Source organism: Myotis myotis, unplaced genomic scaffold (assembly GCF_014108235.1).
Source record: "Myotis myotis isolate mMyoMyo1 unplaced genomic scaffold, mMyoMyo1.p scaffold_m19_p_4, whole genome shotgun sequence".
In the NCBI taxonomy this organism is placed as follows: Eukaryota; Metazoa; Chordata; class Mammalia; order Chiroptera; family Vespertilionidae; genus Myotis; species Myotis myotis.
In genome coordinates, this window is record NW_023416346.1 from 28123468 (window position 1) to 28148623 (window position 25156).

Sequence of the window (25156 nt, forward strand, 5' to 3'; positions counted from 1 at the left end):
CATGCTGATTAGCCAATGGGAGGCATAGCGAAGGTATGGTCAATTACCATGTTTGTCTATCATTAGATAGGATTATATTCCACTGTATATATATATACCACATTTTTATCCTTTCATCTGGTGATAGAAGTTGATGCAGCAAGGAACATTGACATACCATTAACTGTTTGAGTTCTTGTTTTCAAGGAGTGGAATGTTTAATCACATGGTAATTCTGTTTAATACTTTGAGGAACTGCCAAACTGTTTTCCACTGTCACTGCATCATTTTACATTCTAACCAGCAATGTACATGGGTCTTATTTCTCCATATCCTCACCAAAACTTGTTATTATCTATCTTTTATTTTGTAGCCATCCTAGTGGGTATAAAGTGTTATCTTTCTAGTTTTAATTTGCATTGCTCTAATGACTAATATTGTGGAACATCTTTTCATGGACAGTTGTATATCTTCTTTGGAGAAATATCTATTCATAAAGTTCTTTGCCATATTTTATTTTTTTCTTTGCCCATATTTTAATTGAATTGCTTATCTTTTTTGCTGAGTTATAGGAGTTCTTTATATATTCTGGATTAAACCCTTATCAGATATGATTTACAAATATTTTTCTCATTTTATAGTTTGTCCTTTCACTGTCTTGTAAATGTCCTTTGATGCACAAAAGTTCTTAATTTTGATAAAGTCCAATTTATCATTTTTCTTTTGTTGCTCATGCTTTTGGTGCTATATCTAAGAATTCATTGCTAAGTCAAAGATCATAAAGATTTTTCCCCTAAGAATTTAATGGTTTCAGCTCTTAATATTTATGCCATTGACCCATTTTGAGTTAATTTGTGTATATGGAGTGAGTTTGAGTCCAACTTCATGATTTGCATGTGGATATTCAGTTGTCCTGGCATTTGTTGAAAACATTAGGTTTTTCACAATTACAAATAACATTATAGTAAACATCATTTTCAACCTGTACCATATTTTTCTCTAAGAAAAATTCCTAGGAGCATTAATATATCAAAAATGTGCACATTTTGAAGGCTTTTTTTTTTTTACATATACCATCAAACTTCTTCCAGAAATGACATTAGGAATCTATTATAGTGAATTCAAATACCACTTTCTCCACACTATCAACAGCCTTGCATATTTCAAAAAATATTTTTAATCTGTGCTCATCCATGTGATATGGGAATGTATTCCAAATCAAGCTTAAGGGAGTTTTAGTGAACTTCTCTCAACAGCCCCAAAGTCCTAGCTTCAGTACCTTCCTTTCCAAAGACCTCACACTTACGAAAAGATTATCCAGGAATAGTACTCGATATAAACCACTGCAGAATTTAATATAAGTCTAGTTAAGGAAGCAATCTAAACCTTTCCTCTCAGAAGAGAAAGACTAGAAATGGAAAGTATAATTAGGTTTCTTTGCTGCATAATGTAATTTCAAAGTATTTTCTTCCTCAGCACAAAATCACAAACCAGCTGTCTGCGACTTTCAAATGTGTCCTTTTTCCCTTGTGTTCAATGGAGAATTACCAAGCATAAGAGCCATGCCAAGAAATCAAGTGAAATGAAGGTAGAGTATATTCTTATAGCCATATGATAATTATTGAAGCAAAAGCAAAAGCTATTTTGCTGGTAGTCTGCTTTTTAGTACTAGTCGAGTACTTCCAAATGTGTATTGGTACAGAGTTTTTATAGTTGATGTAGCTTTTGGCCCTGTCTCCTTCACTTCTCTGAAGCAAGCATACCAAGTGTTTCTTTATGTTGTTTTGTCTCAAGATGTAGTTACAGTAGAAGAAAAATTTTATGATGAGTGGTTTGTCAATGGGAAGTTGTTATTAACATGGAAATCCTGAGAGGATCATTTATCCACACAAAACAAGAAACCGGGGGAAAATTAGCTTTCCACATTTCTTCATAAAGCATGCATAATTCATAGAAGAGAGGAAACTATTGATGAGGCTGAACAAAATGAGTTTCTTGTTGCCAGAAAGAATAAAAACATTAGGTAATAAAGCTCTCTAATTTCCTAAATATTTTCTTAAAGTCTTTTTGAAGTTGAATGCCATCATGACTTTCACTGTCATGCTAGCAAGATGAAGGCAGATGTTTTTACACAATCAATAAAATTTTAAGAGACAGAAGGGACCTTATAAATATATAGTCCAACTACACTTTACAGATTGGAAATCTGAAGCCCACAGAGGTGAAGTGACTTCACAAAGTCATACAGAGCAAATGACAGAGCTGGAGTTACAAGTCAGGTCTCCTGACTCCTATACTCACTAATAATGTACCTAGTCTGGCCACTTCCCTAAAAGTTTGACATGAACAATTATGTTACCAGTTTACTTTGCCATCAGTAATTCACAGAGTTCTCCAATTTCATACATCTAGCTTATTGTTCAATTTATAGGATTTAGTTAATAACTGTATTAATTTGATGCATTTATTTTGAGAGACCATGGTCATTAAGTCTCCCACAGTTAAGAAAGTTGAGCAAGTTTCCAAGAGTCCTATATGATGTATGATTCTCTCCACCTATACATCATAGGCATTTGTAAAAATCAATCTTATTTACTCTTGCGTTAAGAACCACATTTTAGAAAATCTGTGAGATATGGACTTTAAGGAAAACAAAACAATCTTTTTTTCAGAGTACTTACTGTTCTCTGGCCTTTTCTAAATGCACAATTTCAACTATTTGACAGTGAAGTCTACCTGTATGATAGATTTTTTTAAGCTCAACTTTTATGTTCTAAAATATTTAAAAACACTTCAGGCAAATTATAATTAGTTTTCTCCATAGATATCCAAAGTACTATACATGCATTTTCATCATGGATATTTATATATAGTTGCTTCTAGGTGAATTTTAAAAATTCATTTAGGAGATGAGATTAAATATATCCTGTAGTGGGAGTACTAATAATTCAAAGAGCAGGGATGAAGATTAATGAAGAAGTAGAATCTTAACTCATGGCTTTTAATAGCTCATTTGATTTGCTTTAATTCTGAAGAGCCAATAAAACAGGCCACCTAGATATAAATTCTAACCCCACCCCCCCTTTTTAATGTAAGAGCTTCCTTTTCCCCCCTTCTATTGAATTTCGTGAGGTGACACTGGTTAACAAAATTATACAAATTTCAGGTGCACAATTCTAATTGTAGGATTGTATTCACCACCCCAAGTGAAGTGTCCTTCCATCACCATTTATCCCCCCTATACCCTCCTCCACCTTTCTCCAGCTCAACCCCCACAATCATCACACTGTTGTCCCTGTCCATGAGTTTTTTCTCTTTTTATTGGCTCAATTCCTCTGCCACCACCCCCAGCCTCCCAATATCCCCCCCACCCCGCAAAGCTGTCAGTCTGCTCTCTATCTATGGGTCTGTCTCTATTTTGCTTATTAGTTCATTTTGTTCATTAGATTCCACATATGAGTGAAAAGGTGTTGTCCAACAATAGAATGAACTGTCATGTGAGTGAGTTGGTTTATTACTACAAGATTTCAAACGAAGGCTAAAAGATAATCTGTCTGGAATTCTTAAAAGGATTCTTGTATTGAGAGGTAGATTAAAATCCACCCTGGCCAGTGCAGCTTAGTTGCTGGAGCTTCATCGTTCCGTGCACAGAAAGTTTGCCAGTTCAATTCCTGGTCAGGGCACATACCCAGGTTGTGTGTTCGATCCTTGGTCAGGGTGCATAAGGGAGGCAACTGATCAATGTTTTTCTCTCTCTTTATCCCTCTCCTTTCCTCTCTCTCTAAAATCAATACAAACATGTTAAAAAAAGACTTCTAAAATCCTTTATGTTCAAAGATTCTGTGATTCCTATATTGTCTTTCCTACTTCTATGACACAAACAAAACAGAAATAGACTCATGGATACAGAGAAAAAACTGATGGTTGTCAGATTGAGGGGGGCGAGGCTAGGTGATAAAGGTGAAGGGATTAAGAAGTAAGCACAAATTGCCCATTACAAGATAATCATGGGGATGTAAAGTACAACATAGGGAACATAGACAATAATATAGTAATAACTATGTATGGTGCCAGGTAGATACTAGGCTTATTGGGGGGATCACTTTGTACATTATATGAATGTCTAAGCATTATGCTATATAGCTGAAACTAATATAATACTGAATGTCAGTTATTATATTTTTTTCTAAAAAAATAACACCATGTGATAACACAGGGAGAATCCCATGATGAAGATAGAGATTGGAGTGATATGTCTGTAAGGCAAGGATTTCCAGCAACTACCAGAAGCTAGGAGAGAGACATTAACAGGTTCTCTCTCAGAGCCTCCAGAAGGAACCAATTCTGCTGAAACTTTGATCTCAGAATTTTAGAATTCCAAGAACTGTGAGATAACCCATGTCTATTGTTTTAGGCCAAGCATGTCAAACTTGCAGCCCGCAATGAATATTTTTGTGGCCCAGCCAATATAACAGTATGTAAGAAACGTTTTAATAAAAATTTCGTAACTTAATTTTTATAATATCCTGTTATACATAACTAGAGACCGGGTGCATGAAATTCCTGCATGGGTGTGGTCCTTAGGCCTGGCTGGCAATTAAAGCAGTGACCATCTGGCATGGAAGAGCAGGTCCTAGCTGACCTCTGGGCCCCTGGGCACCCATGCACCCCCCTCCACCTGAGTCATCGGGCCCCCACCCGGCTCCCTCAGTGCATGGGAGCCAGGTGGTGGCCCCACCCCCTGCCACCGGTCGATATCTGCGGGGCAATCGGTGGGGCAATTGAGCCCTGCTCACACCCACCTTGGCCTGGTGCCGCCTGCTCACCTGCTCCACCATCCCGCCGTGGCCCTGCTCTTGTCAGGGCCCATTGGAGCTGGCAGCGCCTCCACTGCCGCCCGCTGTCAGTGCCTCGTTGCCTATGCCCGCCATGCTCTGTGCCGCCCCCGGTGGTCAGCACACATTATAGCGAGCAGTTGAAATCCCAGTTGAACTCCTGGTTGAGGGGACAATTTACATATTAGGCTTTTATTATATAGGATTATTAATAACGAACTACAATGTTCGCTAATGACTGATTACCATAATCGTGTTGTATTCATTTCCCTTACATGCCTTATGGGCAGGCTCACCACTTCTCTCCACTAATACTAGCAGTGAATATTTTAGCAGCCGATTGCCACGTCATTAGTCTTGGACTGACTTGTTTGGTGTGCGCAATGGGAAATATTTCATTTTTGGAGAACAAGAAAAATGGTTTATTTACATAATGCTTATTAATTTGTGCAGTTATTCAGTGTCTGGTAAGTTAATGTTTAAGAAAAATTTATTAAAATGTTCTATTAATTTATGTTAACGATTACTCATTTATTTCAGCCCTTTGTATTCAGCATGTCTCTATCAAAATAAACCTACGTAAAAAATCAATAAAATATATTTAATAAATAACTAAATAAAAAATAAACCTACGTTTCTATGAAAATTGAAGTTTTGGGGTGTTTTTTTTTGCAGCCCACATAAACCTAAACTTTGTTTATTTGGCCCGTGTTAGCCTTTGAGTTTGACATGCTTGTTTTAGGCTATCTATTTGTGGTATTTTGTTATAGAAGCCACAGGAAACTAACAAATATCCTTCACTATGGAAAACTGATATGACAGTTCCTTGGCATGTTTAGGATGACAAAATAAGTCTTACCATAATTTTGAAAAATCAACCACGAAATATCATGAAAAAGTTTGATTTGCTTTGATCTGAAAATCAATAAATGGAAAATCATTTAAGAAATGGATCCTTCTAACACATAAGTTCAAAAGACAATAGAATGGAAAATTCTTGATTCTGAGCATATTATAGTAAGTGCGGCATCCTAGGGTACAATTAAGACTAACTGAATAAAGTGAAATTGTTGGAGTTGAGAAAAGGAAATTGAGATAGGTTTACCAAGATTTATTGATTAAAGTTCCTTATACAACTGATTAGTTGTCTCACCCCCATTGTTCACTTTCTCCATCCATAGTCTTTGTACCTGAACATACTACAAAACTTTTATTTTTTTTTTTTGCTAAAGTGCCAATAATGTATGAGGACCTTTTTGTCTGTCAATGATCAACAATTTCAGCAAGGAACATGACAGCAATCACACCTTGTTCCATGAGGGTCCCCTTGTATATTCACAATTGACCCACTAAAGGTCTGGCAAGTAAAGAAGCTGGGTAAAAAAGGCAGTAGTGATAGTTCACTTGTCCTTAGCCAAGTAGAATCCTGTCCCAGTTTCAGGATTGAAGACTATCATGATCCCAGTCATTTCATAAATACTCACTTATTCACAGGTGAGTAGAATTTTCCCCTACATATATATCTATTCTAATCAATTCCATCAGGGCCATTGTCAAAAAATTTGTTGGTGCCACAGTCTTTTTCCAGCATGGGGCATACTTACATTAAATTTCCATCATGATGATTGTGTCCAATGACAAAGAAAAACTTTTATAAAAATTTTAAATAATCATTCCTATTTCATTAGTGAGGAAATTTAAACTTCATTTCATGAAGATACATTTCTATTTTTTAAAATGCTGAAACTACCCTCAATTACTTAAAACACTTTAGATTTAAAATTTTTAATAATCATATATATATATATATATATATATATATATATTTGATTTTTTACAGAGAGGAAGGGAGAGGGATAGTTAGAAACATCGATGAGAGAGACACATGGATCAGCTGCGTCCTGCACACCCCCTACTGGGGATCAAGCCCACATTCCGGGCAGTGCCCTTGACCGGAATCGAACCCGGGACCCTTCAGTCCGCAGGCCGACGCTCTATCCATTGAGCAAAACACATGATTTTTCTTATTTAAAAAACACCTTTAGACTTTTGATTAGAAAACTAGGGCTTAAACAAATATTTATAGCCCTTAGGGAACAACTAAAAGAACATAATTCTTGCAGAAAAGCCCTAACATATTAAGTCTCTATTTAATCAAATCAGTAGTCATGATTATGAATAAAATACTATTTATAGAAATGTGAAAGACCACAATTTATCGACATTGTCTTTTTTCCACACTTAATTAGAATATAAAATTGGTCAGGGATAATCAGGTAAAGTACAAATTGAATGAAGCCTCAATTACATATTATTTTCTTCCTATCAATTAGCTTTTTAAATTTAAATTCTTTATTGTTGAAAGTATTACATATGTCTCCTTTTCCCCTCATTGACCTCTCCCCACCCCCACCCCCAGCACAGGCCCTCACCCACCTACTGTCTTGTGTCCATTGGTTATGCTGATATGCATGCATACAAGTCCTTTGGTTGATCTCTTACGCCCCTCCCACCCTCCCCTCTGAGGTTTGATGGTCTGTTATATGCTTCTATATGTCTGTATCTATTTTTGTTCATCAGTTTATGTTATTCATTATATTCCAAAATGAGTGAGATCATGTGATACTTATCTTTCTTGGACTGCCTTATTTCACTTAGCATAATGCTCTCTGGGTTCATCAATGCTGTTGCAAATGGAAGGAGTTCTTTCTTCTTTATAGAAGCATAGTATTCCATTGTATAGATGTATCACTGTTTTTTAATCCACTCATCTGCTGATGGCAATTAGGCTGTTTCCAAATCTTAGCTATTGTAAATTGGGCTGCTATAAACATAGGGGTGCATATATTATTTCTTTTTTTTTATTATTATTTTTTTATTTTTTTATTTTTTTTAATTAAATCTTTATTGTTCAGATTATTACATTTGTTCCTCTTTTTTTCCCCCCATAACTCCCCTCCTCCCAGTTCCCGCCCCACCCTCTGCCCTCACTCCCCACCCACTGTCCTCATCCATAGGTGCACGATTTTTGTCCAGTCTCTTCCCGCATCTCCCACACCCCTTTCCCCCCCAGGAATAGTCAGTCCATTCCCTTTCTATGTCCCTGATTCTATTATAATCACCAGTTCATTCTGCTCATCAGATTATTTATTCACTTGATTCTTAGATTCACTTGTTGATAGATGCATGTTTGTTGTTCATAATTTGTATCTTTACCTTTTTCTTCCTCTTCCTCTTCTTAAAGGATACCTTTCAGCATTTCATTTACTACTGGTTTGGTGGTGATGAACTCCTTTAGCTTTTCCTTATCTGTGAAGCTCTTTATCTGACCTTCAATTCTGAATGATAGCTTTGCTGGGTAAAGTAATCTTGGTTGTAGGTTCTTGGTATTCATCACTTTGAATATTTCTTGCCACTCCCTTCTGGCCTGCAAAGTTTCTGTTGAGAAATCAGCTGACAGTCGTATGGGTATTCCCTTGTAGGTAACTGAGTTTCTTTCTCTTGCTGTTTTTAAGATTCTCTCTTTATCTTTTGCTCTTGGCATTTTAATTATGATGTGTCTTGGTGTGGTCCTCTTTGGATTCCTTTTGTTTGGGGTTCTCCGCGCTTCTTGGACCTGTAAGTCCATTTCTTTCACCAGGTGGGGGAAGTTTTCTGTCATTATTTCTTCAAATAGGTTTTCAATATCTTGCTCTCTCTCATCTTCTGGCACCCCTATAATTCTGATGTTGGTACGCTTGAAGCTGTCCCAGAGGCTCCTTACACTATCCTCGCATTTTTGGATTCTTTTTTCATTTTGCTTTTCCGGTTGGGTGTTTTTTGCTTCCTCGCATTTCAAATCATTGACTTGATTCTTGCGCTCCTCTGGTCTGCTGTCGGGAGTCTGTATAATATTCGTTATTTCAGTCCGTGTATGCTTAATTTCTAGTTGGTTCCCCAATATAAGATCGAGGGTCTCATTAGTTTTCTTGTAGATCTCATTAAGTTTATCGGCGGCTTCTAAACAGTTCTTGAGAGACCTTAAAAGTGTGGTTCTGAACTCTATATCTTCCATTGACAATTTTGTCGTGTTTCTTTGTCTCCGCATTTTGTTATGCTTCCTTGGTGCACCCCCTAGTGGTCTTTGTTCGCAGTCTTATAGTTAAATCTTGATTCTTGTAGCTAATTCCAGGGAGGGTTTGACCTCCAGGCCAAGTGGCTATGAGAATCAGCTGTGACTGCAGTGAGAGAACTTCTGTCCTCTAGGGAGGTGCTAATCTAGCCTTTGCCTGAGGCTATCCGGCAAATGCCTGTGTGCAGGGCTTGGACGGGGCGGGTTGCACAGGATCAACAGGGTGGGCCGGAGAGAGCAGTTATGGCGGCTCTCAGTCCTGACCCCAGGGGCTCTGACTCTCTGAGTCCCAGCACCCGCTGCAAAGCTCAGAGAGAAAGCTGCACTCGCTCTGACCGAAGCCAGACAGTCCCGCTTCTCCCGTTTGAGTCTGGGTCGCTAAAGACTCGCCTGGATCTGGAGCTCAGAGTCTGCGACTCCCTCCCGATTGAAAACGCCAACCGCGCCCTCCACCACCAGCCCGCTCCGCGCACTCCGCACCTCAGAATTTGACTTCAGCACTGTGCCTCCTCTGAGTGTCCATATGCGTTTCTCTTTCCTCCTAGTTGTAGGACTTCCACTCAGCCAGCGTTCCTGTGGTTCTGGGTGATGTCCCTTCCGTTTTTTGGTTTCACTTTTGAAGTAGTTGTTCAAGGCAGCAAACTCCGGCGTTAACCTATGCCGCCATCTTGGTTCTCAGGGGTGCATATATTATTTCTGATGGATGTTTCTGATTTCTTGGGATATATTCCTAGAAGTGGGATTACCAGGTCAAATGTCAACTAGCTTTTATTTATCTTGCTTCCATTATTGCTTCCCAAGAAATTAAGTATCCAAGCATCCATGTGTAAAATAGGCAATCCTTGGATTAGTATGCTACAACTAGCTTAGTTTTAAAAACATCTTGTAATAGCTGATTTTTCCAAACCAAGTGGAAACTAGCAATTATTGAAAATATTAAAAAGTAACATGGACATTCAGTATATAATCTTAAAAAATCATTTTAACATTAATATTCCATCAAGACACAATTTTATTTATGTATTCACATAAATAAATAGAGCTCTCAATTGTTTTTAACAATTGTTCAGCATGCTTCTATATATTGGCAACCTGAAAACGTATAACTGTATCTTCAACATAGTTCTTATTTGAAAAATATCTTTGAAAATATTACTACATTACTTTTAAGGGCATACACAGGACATAGACATTCAAGTTCTATGAATAAACAGAATTTTAGGGGAAAATGAATAGGAAATAATATAAATTCTACCATACACTTATGTTATTGCTACAACTTGTGTGTGAGAGAGAGAGAGGGAGAGAGAAAGAGAGAGAGAGAGGAGAGAGGGAGATGGAGTACACCAGCAAGAGAATGCCTACATGTGTTTCTCCAATGGTGAGAAAGTCTTGGGATGGGTGAATCACTTAGTTGAAAGTTCATCAACTATAATATATGGAGAACTAGAATCAGCAGACGACACAGGAGAGTTTGTGACAGGGCTGATTTTAGCCAGTGAATTATAAGGAGATCTTATACTACTGTTGTTTCCATCAAGAGTGTCTGAACAAGTGATAGACTAGAAGAAGAAAATGCCACTTATTGATAAAAGAATTCAAGCCCTTGCCAGTTTTGCAAAATGATTGGAACATCAGCCCTTGGACTGAAGCATCGTGGGTTCAGTTCCCTGTCATGTACCTGGGTTGCAGGTTTGATCCCTGGCCCTGGTTGGGGCTTGTGCGGAAGGCAACCAATTGATGTGTCTTTCTCACATCAATGTTTCTCTCTTTCTCCCTCCTTCCATCCCTGCAACTCTCTCTAAAAATCAATGGAAAAATATTCTTGGGTGAGGATTAAGAACAACAACAACAACAAAAAAGAATTCAAAAGCCCTCTGTGTACTCTGCCTTGTCTACAAATGAATGAAAAAAAATATATGAAGCAAAGAAATGGCACTATTTATAAGAGCAATTTCATAAGAGTAGCAAAACAAACCAATAGTAACAATAAATAAATATCCATTCATTGAATTTCTCATTTTGATGATTAAAACATGCTTTTTCAGCACATTTTTCAATAATATCCTCCATCTAACAAGACACAAAAAAATCCAAGGTAGAAATGATGGGCAAAAGATTACTTTTTTCCAATCTTGCATTTTTATGTCTTTCTCTAATACCTCTTAATTTAATACCAGTGATTAATGTCACATATAAGTGCTAGGGAAGAGAACTCAAGTTAATATTATCCATTTGGGATATTAATGGTTTTTTGGGGGATATTAGTTTTATAACTTCTAAAAATATTTAATATTTAATAATATACCATAGTTGTGAATATATACAATAGCTAAGTAGACTTAAAATTAAGTGAAAATGGCCACTGAATATTTAAAACCTCATGTTAAGACTCACCACAGCCCGGCCAGCATGGCTCAGTGGTTGAGATTGACCTATGAAACAGGAGGTCGGTTCCTGGTCAGGCAATGCCCAAGTTGTGGGCTCAATCCCCAGTGTGGGGTGTGCAGGAGGCAGCTGATGAATGATTCTCTCTCATCATTGATGTTTCTCTCTCTTCCTCTTCCTTGCTCTCTAAAATCAATAAAAATATTTTTAAAACAAAGACTCGCCACATATTTATATCAGACAGCTGGGTAGTATCAGAAGAAAACACATTGGGTTTGCCTTGGAAAAATCTCTTTGGCTGATATTCAAATATAATTTCACCTATTACAAAAAAAGCAGATCAAGGTAGAGATATGTTTCATATAACATGTTTATTATGTTTTTCATTGCAAAAGTAAAACTTGCCCTAGCCGGTTTGGCTCAGTGGATAGAGTGTCGGCATGTGGACTGAAGGGTTCCGGGTTGGATTCTGGTCAAGGGCACATGCCTGGATTGCAGACTCAATCCCCAGTAGTGGGGTGCAGGAGGCAGCCAATCAATGACTCTCTATCATTGATGTTTCTCTCTCCCTCTCCCTTCCTCTCTGAGATCAATAAAGATATATATTTTTAAAATAAGTAAAACTTGTTCATTGCAGTTAGTTTATAAAATACAGGAACACACAAAGAAAAAACATTTCAGAGATCACCACTTTCCAGTAATTCCTGAATATGTGTATGTACATACAATTTTTTCAAACTAAATTGGATTTGTACTATATATAATACCAATATGTAATCTACTTTTTATTTTTAATGATTATAATTTTATCATAGTATTCACTACATTCTAAAGCATGACTTTTATAGCTATATAGTAAGGCTGTACCATAATTTAATCTCATTCCTTATTTTAAACCATTAGGTCATTGCTATCTTTATTTTGCTAAAAATGAACATTGAACTAAATATAAATAGATCAATTCTTTGTAGCATACAATGAACAAAATAAATATATTTTTAAAGATTAAGGAGAAACATCTAATCTCCCAAAACTGCACTGCCATAACCTTCATCTTGAAGTAAATGTTAAAATCGGTACATTGTTGCACATTCATGTGATAACCATATCTGGCTATGAGAAAAACTGATATCCAAGTCCGTAACTTCTAGGGTGGAATATATTTAAATGCTAAAACACTAAAGCCATCTACTCATTAAAAAATACCCATAGAAACAGTTTCCGCAGACCTTCCTTAGGAGTATTATCATGGTTCATAAAGCTCAAAAAGGTATCCTGTCCTATGAAAGATTACACTGACACCATTATGGAAAAATGACTCATTTCTTATTTTTGGTTTAAATTAAAGACAAGACAAATTAGAACAAATTCATAAGAGAAGAAAATTAAAATTTTCTTTGCTAAAACCATTATTGCTTATACAACAATATTATAGCTGTCCAATTTCTGCAGATTTCTCAGAACTCCCACTTGAAGCTTTATTTGCTCCTGCTAGTTCCTAATGGAAGAAATTGCTGCTTATTTTCACAGAATATGCCTTCATATGCTTGGAAACTCTAACCTTTATCTGCTTAATTTGTTATTGCATCTGAAAGATCAGATGGATTTTTAACATGTTTGTATAAGTTATATTTAGGAGGGTCTGACTTAAAATATAGGCCATGAAGTATATATAGAACTTGCTTTGGAATTCTTAGGGACAACTTGAATAAATGAGTCAGTCATCCTTCAGAGCAGCTGAAAACCAGGAACAGAAGCTTGCATGTGACATGCCATGTCCACCAATGCACTAAGCCAAAATCAAGTCTATTATGCCAAAATTGCAATATAAAAACAATTTTTAAATCATAAGTTCTAAGTAAATGCTAGGCACTTTCAATGTTATAAAACATTGTATGAGTAAATGTCTTAAAGGAAAATTATTTTAATTTAGTAAAACTGTTTTTTATTTGAGTGTTTTTAAAAAATTCTCAAATAACCCCAACTCCCTAAAAGCTATTTAACTGTTAATATACTTGAATGTTTTTTTCAACACTGGCCCAAACCTCACAGCACTGGCAAAAGACCCCTAAGCTAGGTCATTGATTCATCTTCATAACACAGTGCATTTAGTTTGGAAAAGAGTATTTTCCAAATTGATCTAGTTTTAGTCTTAGAATATAATAAATACATGCTGAGTTAGGTATATTACTAGGAAGACTGCCATGAATTAATCCAAAATACAATGAACATTGAAGTACATTTCAATTTCTTCCCCTATAGTTTTGCTCTTCTTTTCTTTCCCCTCCTCCTCCTCCTCCTCCTTTCCCATCTTAATGAATTTTTTTTTTGCAAATACACATTTTAAAAGTTTTATCTCCTTTATCATTTTCCCTTCATATCATAGTTAAAGTTGATACTAAGCCTATAATCCAGTAGTGGCGTTAACAAAATAGGGGGAGAAACCAAGATGGCGGCATAGGTTAACGCCGGAGATCGCTGCCTCAAACAACCACTTCAGAGATATAACTAAAGGACAGAACGGACATCACCCAGAACCACGGGAAGGCTGGCTGAGTGGAAATTCTACAACTAGGAGGAAAGAGAATATCATACCCAGACTCAGAGGAGGCGCAGTGCTGAAGTGAAATACTCAGGTGCGGAGTGTGCGCGCGGAGCGGGCTGGCGGCGGAGGGCGCGGTTGTTGTTTTCAATCGGGAGGGAGTTTCAGACTCTGAGCTCCAGATCCGGGCGAGTCTCTGGGGACCGAGACTCAAACGGGAGAAACGGGACTGTCTGGCTTCGGTCGGAACTCGAAGGCAGCTTTCTCTCCGAGGTTTGCAGCCATTGCTGGGGCTCTGAGAGGCAGAGCCCCTGGGGAAGGAACTGAGAGTCGCCATAACTGCTTGTTCCGCCTGCCCTGTAGATCCCCGGGGACCCGCCCCGCCCAAGCCCTGCGCAGCGCCATTTGCCGGATAGCCTCAGGCAAACGCTAGATTAGCACCGCCCTAGAGATCCAGCACAGAAGCCCTCCCACTACAGACACAGCCGACTCTCATAGCCAGTTAGCCTGGAGGTCAAATCACCCCGGTATTGCCGACATCAATCAAGGCTTAAAGGCAACAAGACTGCGGACAAAGACCACTAGGGGGTGCACCAAGAAAGCATAAAAAATGCAGAGACAAAGAAACAGGACAAAACTGTCAATGGAGGATATTGAGTTCAGAACCACACTTTTAAGGTCTCTTAAGAACTGTCTAGAAGCTGCCGATAAACTTAGTAAGGCCCTCGAAAAGACTGGTGAGACCGCCGATAAATGTAGTGAGATCCTCAAGAAATCTAATGAGACCCTCGATGTTGTGATAAAGAACCAACTAGAAATTAAGCATACACTGACTGAAATAAAGAATATTATACAGACACCCAACAGCAGACCAGAGGAGCGCAAGAATCAAGGCAAAGATTCGAAATGCGAAGAAGCAAAAAACACCCAACTGGAAAAGCAAAATGAAAAAAGAATCCGAAAATATGAAGATAGTGTAAGGAGCCTCTGGGACAGCTTCAAGCGCACCAACATCAGAATTATAGGGGTGCCAGAGGATGAGAGAGAGCAAGATATTGAAAACCTATTTAAAGAAATAATGGCAGAAAACTTCCCCCACCTGGTGAAAGAAATAGACCTACAGGTCCAGGAAGCGCAGAGAACCCCAAACAAAAGGAATCCAAAGAGGACCACACCAAGACACATCATAATTAAAATGCCAAGAGCAAAAGACAAAGAGAGAATCTTAAAAGCAGCAAGAGAAAGAAACCCAGTTACCTACAAGGGAATACCCATACGACTGTCAGCTGATTTCTCAACAGAAACTTTGCAGGCCAGAAGGGAATGGCAAGAAATATTCAAAGTGATGAATACCAAGAACCTACAACCAAGATTACTTTATCCAGCAAAGCTATCATTCAGAACGGAAGGTCAGATAAAGAGCTTCACAGATAAGGAAAAGCTAAAGGAGTTCATCACCACCAAACCAGTATTATATGAAATGCTGAAAGGTATCCTTTAAGAAGAGGAAGAAAAAAAAAAAAGGTAAAGATACAAATTATGAACAACAAATATGCATCTATCAACAAGTGAATCTAAGAATCAAGTGAATAAATAATCTGGTGATCATAATAGAATCAGGGACATAGAAAGGGAATGGACTGACTATTCTTGGGGGGGAAAGGGGTGTGGGAGATGCGGGAAGAGACTGGACAAAAATCGTGCACCTATGGAAGAGGACAGTGGGTGGGGAGTGAGGGCGGAGGGTGGGGCGGGAGCTGGGAGGAGGGGAGTTATGGGGGGAAAAAAAAGAGGAACAAATGTAATAATCTGAACAATAAAGATTTAATTTAAAAAAAAAAACAAAATAGGAAGAAGAACATAGCTTAGTGAGGCAGAGTTTAGAATGGGGATCCAGGATTATGGGAGTTAAAAAAAATTCAGTTTTTTATTGCCATTTTATTACTGAGTAGGTGGGTCATTTTCCATATATTTAAACAAAAATGGCTCTCATAAAGAAGTAAAACATTGAACCTTAGCATATATTTTGGTGTTGTAAGTGTATCTAATTTCTATCAACTTATTCATACGATATCAACATGTATGTGTGCTGGCGAGATAAGGTAGGGGCTGACATTCAGCAGAATACTTGATGCCTGATTTACTCTACCTATTTGTTCATTCCCTACCTTTTTTCAGAAAGCATTTAAGGCAACTAGCTTGGTGAATTATACTCACATCATAAAAATCATAACCGTTGACTAAATGGGAATTAATTTCCTCAATTCACATTTACATGGTATTTTATAGTTTTCAAAATGTCTTTACATATAGTTTTGTTTGAGTAAAATAAAAGGTATCTAGTAACTTATCAAATATATTACAAATAAATAAATCCTTTAAGACAAATTTTTGTATAACATTTGATTTTATAAAATACTAGAGGCCCGGTGCATGACATTCATGCACTGGGGGGTGTGGGCGTCCCTCAGCCCAACCTGCAACCTCTCCAAACTGGGAGCTCTCAGGGGAGCCCTCTCCAATCCGGGAGTTTCTGTCTGTCTTTGCAATCATATGAGCAAATTGTATGAGACCCCAACTCAGTTTGGTTTGTTGCTCACAGCATAATAGAGGCATTTTTTTCCTTTGCTTCATTGGTGGAGATTTCCTGGAAGTTTTAGGATATCTTCCCTTTAATTTTTCCTAGACACTCTGATTTTACTTATGTCTCTCACCTTTGCTTTCCCTCCATCCCCCACTGCAACAGTAACTTGCTCCAGGCTCACTTTGCTCTAGTGTCTAGGGCAGTGGTTCTCAACCTTCCTAATGCCACAACCCTTTAATACAGTTCCTCATGTTGTGGTGACCCCCAATGTCATTGTTACAAATTGAACATAATTAAAGCATAGTGATTAATCACAAAAACAATCTGTAATTATATATGTGTTTTCCGATGGTCTTAGGCGACCCCTGTGAAAGGGTTGTTCAACCCCCAAAGGGGTCGCAACCCACAGGTTGAGAACCACTGGTCTAGGAGATTCGTCTGCCACCAGAACTATGATTCCCAGCATTCCTGGTGCTCCCCGCGTTCTGGGCTTCCACTTCTGGTCCTGGGGCTGCCACCAGAATGACTATTCCCAGAATTCCTGGTGCTCCCCGCGCTCTTGGTTTTCCCTTCCTGCTCTGTCTCCATCCCATGGTCTCCCACTCTGCCAAGTCCTCCAAGCCACCAGCTCTTCCTCTCTGCTCTCCATCTGGTGGCTTGGGGAGCCAAGTTCCCCAAGCTGCTCCACTCTCTGCCTGCTCTCCCCCTCTGCTCTCCACCCGACAGCTTGGGGGTAGCGACCGAGGGAACCACTCCCCCCAAGCCACTGGCTCTCCTGCTCTGCTCTCCACCTGGTGCCTGTGTATGCAAATTAACCCATCTTTGTCTGGTTAATTTGCATACTCACTCCTGATTGGCTGGTGAGTGTAGCGGAGGGATGGTCAATTTACATGTTTCTCTTTTATTATATAGGATTTTATAAAAATAATTCAAAGCTATATTTATTTCTGCTGGTAGATAAAAGTACCTTTTCTTTTTAATGAACCAGGGATATTTGGTCTAATAGTGTTGGTGGAATTTTGACTTCTTCTAAAATAAAATTATCACAATCATTGCAAGACTAATCATCCGAGAGAAGCAAATCAAAGCAACAATACAGTACCATCTCACACCTGTCAGAATGGCTATCATCAACAAATCAACAAATGACAGGTGCTGGTGAGGATGTGGAGAAAAAGGAACCTTCTTGCACTGCTGGTGGGAATGCAGACTGGTGCTGCCACTGTGGAGAACAGTATGAAGTTTCCTCAAAAAACTAAAAATGGAACTCCCATTTGATCCAGTGATCCCACTTCTAGGAATATATCCCAAGAAACTAGAAACGCCAATTAGAAAGGACATATGCACCCCTATGTTCATAGCAGCACAATTCACCATAGCTAAGATTTGGAAACAGCCTAAGTGCCCATCAGCAGATGAGTGGATTAAAAAACTGTGGTACATCTACACAAGGGAATACTATGCTGCAGTAAAAAAGGAGTTCTTACCATTTGCAACAGCATGGATAGGCCTGGAGAGCATTCTGCTAAGTGAAATAAGCCAGTCAGAGAAAGATAAATATCACATGATCTCACTCATTTGTGGAATATGATGAACAACATAAACCGATGAACAAAAACAGATCCAGAGACAGAGTAGCATCGATCAGACCACCAAACCTCAGAGGGAAGGTAGGGGAGGGTGGGGGTAAGGGGGAGCGATCAACCAAAGGACTTATATGCAAGCATATAGGCCTAACCAATGGATACAGACAACAGGGGGGTGAGGGCATGGGGGGGGGTAGGGGGTAATGTGGGGATAAGGACACATATGTAATAATGTAATCAATAAAAAATATATAAAATGTAAAAAAAAATACCTTTTCTTTTTAATGATCCAGGGATATTTGGTCTAATAGTGTTGGTAGAATTTTGACTTCTTCCAAAATAAAATTATCACAATCATTACAAGAAAATTTTTGAACAAAATCAGCTATCTATGACTCTTTCATTGTAACAGATCTCAGAACACAGACTTTAAAAGGAGATTGTGTAGTACCTTACATCACATCATTTTTTAAAAAATATATTTTATTGATTTTTTACGGAGAGGAAGGGAGAAGGATAGAGAGTTAGAAACATCGATCAGCTGCCTCCTGCACACTCCCTACTGGGGATGTGTCCACCACCAAGGTACATGCCCTTGACTGGAATTGAACCTGGGACCCTTGAGTCTGCACGCTGACACTCTATCCACTGAGCCAAGCCGGTTAGGGCTACATCACATCATTTTACTGCTTTCTCTAAATCTGGATTAAAAATAGAAAAGCCACAGGACAGAAAATTCTCTTGTAATTTATAGGGATTCAGGATTTCCCTGAGTTGTGGGGGAAAGAACTGGAATGATCTGCAATCCTGGCATTGACTTGCCTTGAATCAAGTGAGAATCATGGGTGAATTAGCAGATACAGTTGTTTAAAGTTCGAGTTTAGCTCTGATTCTTATCAACAAGCTTCATAGGAAGACTATTTTCTTTTTTTTTTTAAATTTATTGCTTAAAGTATTACAAAGGGTATTACATATGAATTACTGATTCTTCATATGTTAACATACTCTCACATGTTCTCAGTTACTTGATTCTTTTCAATATACAAAATTATAAACACCAAACAATTACATTTTAATGTAGCTAAAAATAATTTTTTTGTCATATAACCTGGAGCTGTAATTTCTTTTACATTTCTAAAAATTCTTATTTTATAAGCAATTTGGTATTTTCATATAAACTTACATTGTAAATTGTTGCATAGGACTGGGAATAGGAATTGCAAGCAAACTGGTGCAATTCCCACAAGTTAGTAATATGTAGAAAAGCACTGTTGAAACCAAATTGGAAAGAGGTTTTAAAGATGCCACTTTTCTTTCTCTGACTGGCTTATTTCAATGATTTCACTTATATGTGGAATCTAATGAACAAAATAAACTAACAAACAAAACAGACTCATATAAAATTATAAAACTGCCAAAAATAAAAGAGAATATAAAAAAACACTCAAAAACAAAAACAGATTCATAGATACAAAGAACAGACTGACAGCTGTCAGAAGGGATGGGGGTTGGGGGACTGGGTAAAAAGGTGAAGGAATTAATAAAAAAAACCCACACACACCCAAAACACAAAAAAACTCCAAAACTCATAAAGTATGGTGATTACCAGAGAGAAAGGAGGTAGGGGGAGATTAAAGAAGGTAAAGGGGGGATAAATGGTGATGGAAGGAGACTTGACTTGGAGTAGTGAACACACAATACAATATATAAATGATATATTGTAGAGTTGTACATCGAATCCTATATAATTTTATTAACTGATGTCACCCCAATTAATTCAATAAAATTAAAAGACAAGAAAAGCCCTGTCACTTTTCTCAGAAACAAGTCAGTGGTAACTAAATTCCAAATACATTTAAGGTAAAGTTGAATGTTAAAATATTAGTGGGAATACTAGTATATTTATTATAGGCATAAAAATGTAGCTATTTGCCCAGTAAATCCAAGTCTATGGATTAAAACTCTAATATACAGTTAATAACTTACATAAAAGGGAGTAAAATAATTTATTGTTTTGTCATTTGAGCAATTTAATTAGCATAACTGAACTTTTTTTAGACCCACTAGGATTGAGAAGAAGCTGGTCCACAAAAATTATGGTTTTGTATCACAACTATTTACTTTGAACCCCACTTTCAAACAATGTTAGTTATTTATATGGGTAAATCATAAACTGTTTCTTAAAAGCAATAAAAATTATTTATATAGCCCTGGCTGGTGTGCTTAGTGGTTAGAGCATAAGCCCGCCAATGGAAGGTCGTGGGTTTGATTCCCCTTCAAGGGCATGTACCTGGGTTGCAGATTTGATTCTGGCCCAGGTCTGGGAGCATGTGGGAGGCAACCAATCGATGTGTCTCTTTCATGTCAATGCCTCTCTCTCTCTCTCTCTCTCTCTCTCTCTCTCTCTCTTCCCCCTGCCTCCAAAAATTTATACAGCATATATAATTTTAGTTTTCAATGAGAGCTTCAATTTCTAGAAATTACAGCAAAACTAGGCAGCACCAACATTGAAATAAGCAAACATTTTCTACGAAATTGAAGTATTACTACCATACCAAGTTCACATTTTCTTCCCAAGACTGATGTATCTGTATTGTAGTTTGTATCTCCCTACAAAAGAAAAAAACACACAACACAAACACAAACAAAACATCAGTACTGCAGTTTTCCTATCTAAAAGAAAAGATGTAACTGAATATACAAACGATCAGAATAGTAACTCAAAGTACAGTACTCACCATTCATTCATTGCTTCTTTAGTTATTAAATCCATGCCTTCTTCCTGAAAGACAGGAACATGAGAATAAATTGAATATAGTTCCTGTGGTTTCACAAGGTGATTTCATTCACTGTGCTATTGAATGGTCAAATGAACCTCTAAACCAGTGGTTCTCAACCTTGGCTGCACATTAGAATCACCTGGGAATCTTTTTAAAATCCTGATTTCTGGGCCTCATCCTCCGGAAATTCTGTTTCTTTGTCTCACCCCATAACAAAGAAACAGAATTTCCGGAGGATGAGGCCCAGAAATCAGGATTTTAAAAAGATTCCCAGGTGATTCTAATGTGCAGCCAAGGTTGAGAACCACTGCTCTAAACAAATATCTGGTTCTCTACTTTTCATTGTTGCACCTAACACACTAAAGATCTATTACTTATGCATTACAGTATATCAGATAAGCAAGGATTGATTATGAGAAAAACTTTGTGCCTTCATTCAAAAGAGAAAATATAAAACATTAATATTATACTATTTTCCTAATATTTTTTTTATTTAAAAAATATTTTTTATTGACTTTTTAGAGAGATGAAGGGAGAGAGATAGAAACATCGATGAGAGAGAAACATCAATCAGCTGCCTCCTGCACACTCCCTACTGGAGATGTGCCCTCAACCAAGGTACATGCCCTTGACCGGAATCGAACCTGGGACCTTTCAGTCCGCAGGCCAACGCTCTATCCACTGAGCCAAACCGGTTATGGCCTATTTTCCTAATATTAATACTATAATATTAATACTACTCAGAGCCCAAAACATACTAAATTTCTGTCAGTAAGGGTGCACTTAAGTAAACAATCATACAAACATGATTTAAATCTAGTCATTCACATTGAAAAATATGTATTATATGTTAAGAAAAAATAGATGCTATTTATGTAAAATTTTAAACAAGAGGTGTTCAGAAGGATGTTCACCAAAAATTTAACAATATTTATCAATGAGTAGTGAGGTTTGGGGTATTTCTTCCTTTCTTTGTACATTACCATATTTTCTGTCTTTGTATAATATGCAAGTATCATTTTCACAGTTATTTTAAAAAATAATCCACATATGGAAAGATATTCTGTGTTTGTGGATATGAAGACATAATACTGTTAAGAAGGCAATGCTACTCAAAATGATCTACAGATGCAAGGCAACCCTCTATCAAAATGAATGGCCTTCTTCTGCAGAAACACCCATCCTAAAATTCACATGGAATCTCAAGGGGACCCAAATAGTCAAAACAATTGTAAAAACGAAGAATAAACTTAGAAGGCTCCCAGTTCCCAATTTCAAAACTTACTACGTAGCTATAGTAACCAAAAACAGTGTGGGACCGGCATAAGAACAGACTTTATGGAACAGAAATAAACCCTCACATATATGGTCTATTGAATTTGGAAAAGGATGGCAAACCATTTAATGGGGGAAAGGATGATCTTTTCTACAAATGGTACTTGGAAAACTGAACATGCACATACAAAACAATACAGTTGAATGTTCTCCCTACACCATATACAAAAATTAACTCAAAATATATGAAAGAAAAAAAATTAAGTAAAAAGAGTAAGACAGGAAGAGCAGTAGAGGCAGAATTGTATTATAATAAATAACAAGAAAACCGTCTCAAATAAGGAAAACTAGAAAACACTATGCTAACTGAAATAAGCCAAACACAAAAGAAAAAATATTGTATGATCCCATTTACATGGGGTACCTAGCATAATCAAATTCATAGAGACAGAAAGTAGAATAGAGGTATAGGAGATGGGGGTAAAATGGGGCATTATTGCTGAATGGGTACAGAGTTTCTGTTTGGCATGATGATGATTAACATTGTGAATGCACTTAATGCCACTAAATTGTACTCATGGTTAAAATGGTTAATAAAAAACCCACAGTCCAAATTCATCCTGGCATTCTTAAAAACGTATTTCACACCTAATAAAGTATCTAGAATAGTGCTGGAAAAATATGATGCTAAATATTATGGATAACATAAAATAAGCAGATAAGCCTTCCTTAAGGACACCTATAATCATATGTGAGAGGCAAGCTTTACTTATATTAGGTTGGAGCTCTCCAAAGTAAGCATGATCAGAGCCTGGGAGGAGTAGAAGGTGATCCCCTGAGAAAACAGAAATTCACTATATATATATATATATATATATATATATATATATATATATATATATGACCTTTAGCTAATTACAACTAATTGCAGTTCACCTGAGTCAAGTTAGGTGGACATATGGATAGCACAGTTGTTAGAAACATAGGCTTTGGAGCAAAACAGAACTGAGTCAAATCCGCAGTTCTGTAACTTATTACCTGTGCAACCTTAGGCAAGCAACTTATCTTGAGCCTCAGTTTCCTCACCCATATGAATATTATGGTAATAGAGGACAAGGAGGTGGTTGTAGAGTTCTTATTTAGTGCCGGGCAACCTATGTAAGTAAGCGCTCAATATAACCTAGGTGTTCTTATTCTTATTCAATAGGTAATAGGAAGCCATTGTAAAATTTTGCACAGGAGAGAAAGAAAGAAGTTAAAAGTTATGTTTTAGAAAAGTTATCTTGGTGTTGGTTATAGAAGTCAGATTAAACTGGCAGAGATGGGAAATCTGTTAGAATATTATTAGAGTAATCTGGGCCCAAGGGACAGAAGGAAGTAGCAGTGGGAACAGAGATGCTGTCAAGGAAGAATTAATAGGATTAGCTGCATAATTAGATACAGACAAAAAATAAGGAAGAAGTGAAGATGAGCTTCGAATCTTAAAACTGTGTGACTATTTTTTAAAAATACATTTTTATTAATTTCAGAGAGGAAGGGAGGGAGAGAGAGATAGAAACATCAATGATGAAAGAGAATCATTGATTGGCTACCTCCTGCATGCCCCCCACTGGGGATCAAGACAGCAACCCAGGCATGTTCCCTTGACCAGAATCAAACCCAGGACTCTTCAGTCCATAGACCAAAATTCTATCCACTGAGCCAAACCAGGTAGGGCTGACTGTGACTATTTTGATGTCATTATAGAAAATGAGGAGGGATTAAAAATGGCCACAGAGTAAGTGGATGCTGCATGAACATGCTCCAAGGAACAAACTGATATTACGACTAAAATACAGAAAAACATCCTGAACAATCAACGGAAAACTCACAAGACAGAACCCTGATACCTGAGAACTAAAAGTGGAGACAACATAGAAACTAGTAGGAGGGGCAGAGGTGCAAAAGGGCTGGCCGGGCACCCACAGTCAGCAACTGAAGTCCCGAAGAGATATCTCAGCTGTGGGGGGTTGCCATTGAGAACTCTGGGATCTAATATCCAAGCTGAGCCCCCCAGCAGAGAGCACCAAAACTGAGAAGGGTACCCACATAACATCTGGCTATGAAAAGCAGCAGGGTGCTGTCTTCCAGGGAGTAACAGCTGAAAATTCAGGCACCCCCTTAAAGGGCCAACACACAAAATTCCCTGTGGAACCACCCACCTTTTGTTCTGGCAGAGGGAGGGTGAAGTAGACAGGAGCTGTGAGAGCAGAAGCCAGGACTGGAGACTCAGGGGATAGAGCTCAGAAGGCAGACATCCCAAGTTTCCTGGACATCTTTCCCACACAGACATTTGCCTTGCCTAGGGGGAAGACAGTTGACACACCCTATTGGAAAATACCTTGTCCTAAGGCCACTTAAGAGATTAAAAATAATTAGCAGCTAGGCAGAAGCAACTGCCCCACCCTGTTGAAATCAACTCTTGCCACACTTGAGGATGACCACCTCGGGGGTAATTCAAGTTGGAATCCTATCAGTCTGTAGGCAGAGGTGGTCTCTGGAGGCTTTAAGTCTATGCCTGATCTAATTAGTCAGAAACAGCCTTTAACACTGTCCTACACTAGAGATTGAGAGGTGTAGAGTACCTACCTAATACAGCGGTTCTCAACCTGTGGGTCGCGACCTCTTTGGGGGTCGAATGACCCTTTCATAAGGGTTGCCTAAATACATCCTGCATATCAGATATTTACATTACGATTCATAACAGTAGCAAAATTACAGTTATGAAGTAGCAACGAAAATAATTTTATGGTTGGGGGCCACCACAACATGAGGAACTGTATTAAAGGGTTGTGGCATTAGGAAGGTTGAGAACCACTGACCTAATACATAGTCACAAACACAACAGACGATCAAAATGAGGAAACAAAGAAACAACCCCCAAATGAGAGAACTAGTGAATTCTCCAGAAGAAGAGATAATTGGAGCAGAGATAAGAAATTTATGTGAATCAGAACTCAGAGTAATGATGGTAGAAATGCTCAACAGCATGAAAAAAGATATAGTAACTATGAAAAAACAAGTCTGAGATAAAGAA

The 25156-nt window shown here is 37.9% G+C and overlaps 2 protein-coding genes across 4 annotated transcripts in view; one reads left to right on the forward strand and one right to left on the reverse strand.

Annotated features, from left to right (window-relative positions):
• Window positions 1–1567, forward strand: part of MOSPD1 (motile sperm domain containing 1) — a 73947-nt gene extending 72380 nt beyond the window's left edge. For all 3 annotated transcript variants that reach the window (XR_004966945.1, XR_004966946.1, XR_004966944.1), the window contains one exon: window positions 1456–1567. The gene's annotated coding sequence lies outside the window, so the exon portion shown is untranslated. The remainder of the gene's footprint in view (window positions 1–1455) is intronic.
• LOC118654407 (protein FAM122C-like) overlaps window positions 1–25156 on the reverse strand; it is a 65422-nt gene that overhangs the window by 20231 nt on the left and 20035 nt on the right. Inside the window, 2 exon segments of the mRNA XM_036305735.1 lie at window positions 20581–20635; window positions 20764–20807. Coding sequence (XP_036161628.1) covers window positions 20581–20635; window positions 20764–20807 — 99 coding nt within the window.